General features: G+C 40.1%; 2 protein-coding genes across 7 annotated transcripts in view; one reads left to right on the plus strand and one right to left on the minus strand.

The window, feature by feature from the left end:
* Positions 1–1,283, plus strand: part of pfkfb1 (6-phosphofructo-2-kinase/fructose-2,6-biphosphatase 1) — a 32,945-nt gene extending 31,662 nt beyond the window's left edge. For all 4 annotated transcript variants that reach the window (XM_018096676.2, XM_004919631.4, XM_012954228.3 and 1 more), the window contains one exon: positions 470–1,283. In XM_018096676.2, coding sequence (XP_017952165.1) covers positions 470–529 — 60 coding nt within the window. In that variant the 3' untranslated portion in view covers positions 530–1,283. The remainder of the gene's footprint in view (positions 1–469) is intronic.
* nsmce3 (NSE3 homolog, SMC5-SMC6 complex component) lies at positions 1,030–8,165 on the minus strand. 3 transcript variants are annotated; one of them, XM_012954226.3, is made up of 11 exons: positions 8,060–8,165; positions 7,824–7,894; positions 5,541–5,645; positions 5,096–5,159; positions 4,161–4,240; positions 3,455–3,549; positions 3,141–3,220; positions 2,448–2,490; positions 2,306–2,368; positions 1,795–1,909; positions 1,030–1,470 (listed from the first exon to the last, which is right to left on the minus strand). In XM_012954226.3, exons 2-11 carry the CDS (start codon positions 7,881–7,883, stop codon positions 1,393–1,395), a joined length of 783 nt encoding a protein of 260 aa, XP_012809680.1. In that variant the 5' UTR covers positions 7,884–7,894; positions 8,060–8,165; the 3' UTR covers positions 1,030–1,392. The 3 variants fall into 3 exon arrangements, with proteins under 3 accessions (XP_012809680.1, XP_012809679.1, NP_001016930.1); XM_012954225.2 differs by having other exon boundaries at positions 7,978–8,157; NM_001016930.2 differs by lacking the exon at positions 8,060–8,165 and adding an exon at positions 7,978–8,051.
* Positions 8,166–8,967: the final 802 nt, after the last annotated feature.

Genomic DNA, 8,967 nt, shown 5'->3' on the forward strand with positions numbered 1-8,967 from the left:
CGGCTGGCATATATTATGTTGACCGTGCCACACAATTGCTGAGGTGGCCCTAAATGCCCTTCACTTTGGTGTAAGTATCACCTTATGGCTAATATGAGATTTGCACCTCACAGCACAGGATTGTTTTCCTAAATATTTTTGGTGAACCTTTCTAATGGGCCATGGATATAGCCCCAGACTGGCAATCTGTGGTTCTGGCAATTGCCAGAGGGGCTACTATAAGATGCCATAGATAGTCACTATTTAGTGAACTGTTGGGGGCTATTTTGAATCCTAGTCCAGACCTATCTGGATACATACAGTGGTAAGCAGGTACAACATACATACTCTGCCTGGTTTCTATTGGAAAGGATATATGGCATTCTGATAGCATCTCTTATTATATATAATATACTGTACATACTAATACATATTATGCTTGTTTACTTTAAAAGAATAAATATAATCGCCACTCTCTGGTCTGTTTCAGAATGTTGATGTTTCCCGTGACCCAGAGGAAGCTTTGGACACTGTGCCCGAACATTTTTAACTGTAAAGTTTTTTGTATATTTTTAATTTTGTTTTAGAGTTGCTCCAATCAGATTGATTTTTAACATGAGGGAAGTGTCAGTGGCTAATGAGGCGCCAAACTGGGAATGCAGTAAGGATGTACAATGGAGGGAATGGCTAGTGGGGTTAATTTTTTTTTTTTTTTTTGCCTGTGGCTACTATTCCCCCATATAGGCAGAGCCCCAGTTATGCTTTATTGGAAGGTAGCTAAAAGGTAGTTCTCAGGCCCACTAGTGATTTGTTTGTATATTTAGTAATTGGGTCTGTTTATTTTTAATCATGTTTAGTGACTTTAATATAATTTTATAAACTCTGGTATCTGGAGGACAGTCAGATGTTAGTGTCCCTGTGGTACATTTAGTCACCTCCTTTTTAGGAGGATGCAGGGTGCAATTTATCCATCACTGGAGCAGGAGTTGTGCTGCTAGAATATGAATGAATGGGCTCAGTGGAAATTAAAAGGAAAGCAGCACAAAGGGCTTTTTGCAAAGAAATAGTATTTTATTAAAACATGAAAATGAACTTCTCTTCCTGACAATAAGTAGTCTGAGCTGAGACTCCCTGCAGTGCTTGGAAAAGCAACAGCAAGCATATGGCATTTTAGCTGAACCAGCAGTTATTGTGAACAGAACGTTCAAGTTTAACTGTCACTTTAAGACATCAGTGTTGCAGAACAAAGTCCAAATCTCCTGGAGATGTGTAACCACTTGAAATAAAAACAGCCCATGAAATGATGTTCGGGGATGTTGATTTATTATTAAGTCCTTAGTTTCTGAAGAACAGACTCTCGCTCCTTCCTGCCATATTGCACATCCTGTGCAAGAAGAATTATTCACTATTGTTTCAGCGTGCAGCCACCTGTGTCTGTTCCTGAGCATCTTTGTACTGGGTTGTCCACGATTTGGGGTCTTTCTGCTGAATCTGGAAACAAAGGCATAAATGTGTTAAAGGTTGAGGATAACTGGTTGGCTAATGCTATTTCATCAGAACAGTGACGTGGATTTATCCTGTGTGCACCATTGCAACAGGCTAAGGGCTTTTGGCTCTGTGTCTACAGCTGTTTCTATAGGTTTGCAGTTTGTGTTAAACTGCATTAAAATGCAATGTTTAATATAGTTTTGCCTATTGGCTCTTTAGGCAAAAATTCAAGACCGCAAACTGTCCTATTTTGGTCAAACAGCATGGGCTGGTCAGAGGTACCCGCATATTTATTGACAATACCAAAATAGCACATAAGATCTTTACCTTGGAGACGAATTCCAGCACTTGCATTTTGGAGGTTTCTTTAAAAGCTCTCTGACCCCAGCGGAATTCATACTCTACAGGATCCGTGTGCAGGACTTTGCTGTATTCTAAATATCTAAAGAGGTAACATTCAGGGGTTAAACAAAAGTTGCATTTAGGCATAAGTAGGCTACAGATATAATCTAGGGACAGCCACCCTGCTATAGTTCCATGAATAAGACAACTTAAGTATTCTATCCCATATCCCACCCTAATAGGGGTTCAGCCTAGGTCTCCACCCTTACAATATAAAAAAAATGCTGTTAAAGGGGAACTTACAGCATGTATCAGACCAAAATTTCTACATGGGATTATTCAGTAAAATAATAGGGCTAGTTGCTATAAACTGGCAGAGGAATAAATACATCAGGCTTTAAGTAATCCCAGGAAACAGGGTAAGCTTTTTATTCAGAAATTCTATAAATATTTGGTATCAGCATGTATGGCTGGCTAATATTTTACATGTGCATACTTCTGCTTCACAAATTCCTCTGTGATGAGCTTCTTCACATCCCCAAAGTCAGAGTGCTTCTCTCTTGGGTAAAAAGAAACACCATTGAAATTACTGAAAGCTTTGTACAGTGACAGTGAGAGTACTTATGAGACACACATACGCTGGCTCAATACGCAGGCGCCTTAGCATTTCCCAAACTGCAGCTGCCATGAAAAAAAAAAAAAAGCACAATTAGTGAGCAGTTTGTAACACATGGCAATGTAACCAAAAGGAACTGCCAAATTTCTACTCTCAACACTTCTGCTAAGGAATTCAAAGCATCCACCAGTTGTGTTGCCTCTGTATTGTGTCATTTAAGTATGTATGTAATAAAGACAATGCCTTGATATAATTCAGATAAGGAATAATGGGTTTTCGGTCTGTTCTACTCGAGAGTCTATTTTCCAATTGTAATACTAGGGAATTTTGAACACTGCTATGCTCGGGTGGAAAACAAAGGTGGTCACAAAATGACCATCCCTTCTCTATATATAAGTGGGAGCTACTGTTTAATATATTCTCTAAGCTCAATGCAGCAGCACCTTGGATGGTTGTTTCCAAGGGTAATGTAAAGAATGCTCTCTTATGTAAGCAATATTCCAGCTGCAAGTGCACAATACTCTGTACAGTTTCATATTGCTACATGCTAAATTAAAATATGCTACAAGACTACTATTTACACATTATATGCTCTGCCTACATAACAGCTGGCTAACTTGCCTCTGTACATCTGTCAGAATACAAGTGGGATTCTTCTATGCCTGGAAATATTTTTGTGAGGATTATAATTTGTAATTGCAGGCAGTGCACTTACACTCTTTAGCCGTATTGCCCTTCATGAAGATGAGACTCAGTATAACCATAAGCAGACCCAGCTTGGATGTGTTCTCATCCCTAAAATAAATAAAAATCAAAAGTTTAAATAACCTGTGAAATATCAGTGATGTCAGTTATTTTGTCTCCCTAAATTCCCTTTTCAAATCATCCTATAGGAAACAATGGTATTAGCCCAGGTCTTAGCGGTTATAAAATTAAATGTTTTCAGCAAAATTCAACCATCTTTCCCATGCTCTCCACTTTATAAATAGGCCCCTAAAATCACAAATAACTGCAAAGGCAACCCCTTACACTCTCATGCCGTCTCCTTGTACCCGCTGCAGCTTGTTGGTAAGGATGTAGATGTGGCTCTTTGTGTCGATTTCCTCCAGCTGGAAGCCAAACACCTATGGGGTTGCAGGGAAGGAAATAACAGTGGATAATACAGTTCATTCAGGCTAAATTACTGATCTACGTGCCCAGTGCAAGAGTGTGTATCCATGGGAGTTTGTATATGCATTTACACAGGGTGAACACAAAGTTTATGCAGATTACATAACCAGAGTGGGGACGGACTGCAGTCTCAGTAGAAACGTGGCACCCTTGTTGGACACAAAGATGTGTCCCTAATGCCAGCTGATACCAGTGGATAGATGGCATACTTTTCCTACAGGTCCCTTCAATAAGAATCCCTGTTCTAATCAAGATGAAGATTGACCGACAAAAAAAAAAAAAGTCTGTCACATTTAATGGTTTTCCTAGTCGGCACTGCTCATTTCACTGTGAAGTCCAATCCAGCTGCACTCAGACTCTGCTTATATTGCTCTGGTATAAAGGGTACACCAACACTACTATGCTTTAGGGAAGATAACCAAAATGCTTTTAGTTGCCCTTTAAACAGGTTTAACATTGCTCAGTTCTATGCAATCAATAATTTGGGTGGAATATTTATTAGCATAACTACCTAAAACCCCTCCAACACAACAGCTGGGCCAATTCACAAAGCTGCGCAACTCACCTGTTGCAGAGCGATCTGCGCACGGCGAAAAATTTCAGGATAAATGTCCTTGTATTCCTTCACCACGTTTCTCACAATATCTAAACAGCAGGGTTTGACAAAATGACTAAATTGCCATCACAAACAAGAGTAATGTACAACTTCAACAAGTGTTCATTTTCTTGTGCCAATGTCACTTCTTGGGCCAATGTCACAAGTTATAGTGCCACAGATTTTGCAGTAAATTACAGAAATTATACATCATTCTTATCAATCCCTGGCCCCAGTAAAGCTTACAATCAATTATGGTCAATTTTATTAGGAGCCAATAAACCTGCCTGTATGTTATTGGCGTTCACTCTGGCGAGAATCAAATTTAGGACCGCACTGCTACAAAGCAGTTCTAACCACCGTGCCACTGTATACACTATATGCCATCATTTGTTCATGTTTAAGCACTCTAAACCTTGTTATTTAAAGCTCACTATAAATAACCTGTGTGTAGCTTCCAGAAATACCTAGGATGGCAAATATGCACATACATGTAAGGCCATAAACTGTGGGGTTTTTAATTATGTTAATTTGTGGTGCGTATGGCCACCGTAACAGTGCTATAGGTTTAGTCATGTCATTATCAAGGCAAACAAACTGGCAAAAAAAAAAAATATACAGTATATATACCCTCTATTAGCCTGCACCTACAAGCGGGCAAACAATTTGATAGGTGCCGTTTATATATCGAGTCCTAAACATGACCTGTTTAGGACAAAAAATGCATATTTGGATTTGCCTTAGTATATAGCATATTAGGAGTAATATTAGTATATAGCAAACAAAAACACAGACATCTCTAAATTCATACTTTCTACTTTAGTCCTTCCCAACAGAAATACCTTAAAGGACCATCTATAATAAAACCCAACTGAACAAAATGAGCAAGGCACAGATTGACCCACCTGCCCGCTTTATAGGGAGCTTCTTCTGATCTTTTATCAACAGGTACTGTACTACTTCACCCACCTAGGGGGGGAAATAAAATCTCATTAAAGAGGCGATTTTAATCCAGTGCTAACAGGAGTATCACTTAGAAAAGATTTTACGATACTGGGAAAAGTGTACTTTGGCACCAAAGTCAGGCCGATAAGGGCGTTTAGTCCACCAGATAGAAGTGTGCTATAAGTGACAGCTGTTGATTGTTTCTAAGTATGGCTCTTTAGATGCCCGATTACCCTGAGCAGCTTCATGCACTATATTAATGTCACCACTAAACATCTGCAATATGGAACATCCCATCACACAAGAAGAGACAATGGTACAGAGACTCTGACCTGCCTGCAGAATATCCCCCCCCCGCCTTGAGAAACAAGAAAATTTAGGTCATCATTCCCTGACCAAGAATACCTTCAGGTTAATTTGCTCCTGTGAATGATTCTGAAGGTTTCTCTGAGCCTGCGATAAGGACTGTGTCTGCATTATAGACTCGTTCTCCATATCCACATCTTCTGCCTGGATTGGGTAAAATATAGAAAATTAAGGGACTCTGTAATGAAGTGGTAAAGAATAAACACTTTAAAATACAGTTATAGCATGATAGTTTGCCCTTTACAGTGGCACCAACAAATCTTAATCTTTATTCTCGGCTACAGAAAAAAAAAGTGTTGTTTACCAAATGACCTTACCAACCAGAGAGTGATTTGGATAAGAGACAGGAATATGAATAGAAGAGAGCCTGAACAGAAAGATAAGCAATAAAAAGTAACAATAACAACACAGTTATAGTCTCACAGAGCAGTATATTTTTTGGTTGTTGGGGTCAGTGATCCCCAATTAAAAGCTGGAAAGACTCAGAGGAAGGCAGCAAATAGACCAATTGAAAAGTTTCTTAGAATCGGCCATTCTATGACATACTAAAAAAAGTTAACTTAAAGATTTAAAATCTGGTTATTCACAGGGCAATAAAAGCCCTGTTGACCAAGTTGGCAGATTATTGTAGAGCTCTGTATAACATTGCCTCTATATAACAATGCTCACAATATTTTTGTTGTTTTGATCACTGAATTACTATAAATCAGACCCTCTGGTTATCTTCTCCAGACAAAAGCTGTGTGGTGCTCTCCAGGGCAGGAAAGCCATGACCCTCAGGGTCTCCTGCGCATTATACTGCAGAGCAGAGTTCCTGTGCGGTGTGTTATAAACAGCCAAGGAAGAGTCTCACCCAAGGCCGCTCTGTGCACACCAATGTGAGGACAGCTGGATTTGAACCCACAAGTAGCCTTCAGTGTTACTAGCTACTAAACCCCTACGCTATCTCTCCACAGTGCTAAAGAATAGACACTGACGCTGCTTTTGTTTATTCCCCACATTAGCATTAAGTTAATCTGCATAGGAAGTGTTTTCTCTCTCTAAATGTATGTGTATTCCAAAGAGCAGCACAGTCATACATCTCCTTCACAAAGAAACCAGACATTAATATCAAAGTGTGGCCACAAGTCTGCATGGCAAAATAGTCATACAATATAATACGCAAAGGCTGAATTATTGTTTTACAAGGCTGAACAACAATGTTTAGTAAAGAGAAGGATATATTCCTAGGCTAATGCCATACGGGGCTTACTGTCAGCCTGCAGATAAACGCAGGCCAGGAATCAGCCCCTCAGTTTGCATCAGCTTTCTCCTGTGCTTACGCTGGACCTGGTGCAGGCAGATTTCAGAGCTAAAATGCACGTGTTTTCTGGTGTCAATTCTGCTCTGTGCGACTCAACCCCGTCTGGCAATAGCCTAAGTGTCTACATTCTTTACCCTACACCCCATACTGCATGGCAACTACCTCATAACCAAATGCACGCAACTCACCCATGGAATTACTGGAAGAACCCCCCCATGTGCCACAACCCTTATTTTCTTTATGTCAGCATTGTCACAAAGGGAACTTGTGTGCTCCTATCCTCCCACAGAGACAAAGCTCAACTTGTACCATAAGATCAAACTGGGCAACCATCCTTTGCATAGTGTGGCCCATGCCAGCCTGGTCACAAGGGTTTGACACATGGCATTACTCTGATTACAAATACATACTGTTCCAAACATGCCAGTTTATCTGTGTATTTATGTTATAGTGGGCACAATGTAACTCTTATAAGCCTTGACCAATGTGGCCTTTAACTAAGCACCAGATAGGGCACTATATGCGTAAGGCACTTAGTTACAGACCATACCAGGTACAAAGGTGTAACTACATCTACACTCTCTCAATAAACAGTGACTTGTGAATCTGTTCTGTAAGGGGTTGGTACCTGCCTGCCCTAACTACATACGGAGATTTTCCACTGCCCATACACACACATATATACATATATATATTATATATATATACACACACATTTCAATTGATGATGCGCACTCCTGTATTCTTTTAGTTCATTTATTGTTACATTATAAAGTTAAAAACCTCTAATAAAGATGTTTTTAACTTTATAATGTAACAATAAATGAACTAAAAGAATACAGGAGTGCGCATCATCAATTGAAATGAATACAAGCTACAACCAGGTGCAATATTGAGTATGGAGTAAAAGTTTTTAATGGGAGTGCGGACCGAGCGGTATTATATATATATATATATATATATATATATATATATATATATATATATATATATATATAAATCCCTGCATTTCCCATTACCTGCAGGTGGGACGTGTCCCGCAGCAAACTGGGCCGACCTCTCCTCCTCTGCTGCGACATAGTGCTCGAACCTAAAAAGAACCACAGAATGGACTTCATTACTTTCATTCCCTTCATGAAACCATGTGGCCAGCAGATTAATGATTGAACTTACAATAGTAATGGAGCTGTAGGGCAAACTCAAGGGCTGCGCGGCTATATATGCGCAGGGACAGTCATGCCAAATCGCTACTCACACTTCCAGCAAAGCTTTCAACTGCAAGCCCCTTGCCGCCTGTCTTTCACAAAATCTCGGCGCCACGAACGTCACCACGCGAGAGTCACGATTACGCGGAAGCACAGTGACGTTTCACGTAGCCGCCTTGTGGGCGTGGCAAACAGCGGCGACGTAATTTTCCCGCTATATTTGCTCGCAGTATTTCCTCAGAGGAAATTATATTTTGTATAGAGCTCTGACTTGTGCAGGTGATCTAAATAAAACAAATAAAATAATGTCTGTACTTGCAGCAGCCAGAGGCTCTTCTCTCAATTACAAAAGGTTTAACGAAAAATATTTTTGTGCAAACTGGGGCCAGGTGACAGTGTAATCCTTTTGGTTTTATTGTACCTTGAGGGTCCTAAACTTCTCCTGCAATGAGATGTAACACTTGTTTGGCTATGATTGGGTTAAACCAGGCTAGTAGTATGTTGAGCATGTGGTACATGCGACTCTCTACTTAGGATGGGCCTTCGCTTAATTGAAAGAAACCTAGACAGGAGCTGAGTATGTAGTTGAACTACAACTCACTCTAGCTGTGTAGTGCAGTTGGTAAGAATGGACGCCAAAGAGGTTCTTGTGGTAAACTATAGTACAGATTTATTGTCCAAGACACAATGTTAAGCAGGGTTATCAATACTCACACAAGCAGATGTAGATGGTATATAAAAGTACACTTTGAGGAAGAAGAGAGGATGTACACCGGTTTATCCCACCTCTTGGTAGAGTCTGGGCAGGGAAATACACCTTTTCAGCCAATACCCCTTTGGAGGTAGTCCGGGTAGATATCTACTCCTTCAGGTTGATAACCCCTAGTATATGAGTCCTCCTGGTGAGTAGGGATCAGGGTTTATTCTGCCTGTCTCTACTCCACGGCCCTATACTGAG

The sequence above is a fragment of the Xenopus tropicalis genome, chromosome 8 (genome assembly GCF_000004195.4).
Source record: "Xenopus tropicalis strain Nigerian chromosome 8, UCB_Xtro_10.0, whole genome shotgun sequence".
NCBI classification, from domain to species: domain Eukaryota; kingdom Metazoa; phylum Chordata; class Amphibia; order Anura; family Pipidae; genus Xenopus; species Xenopus tropicalis.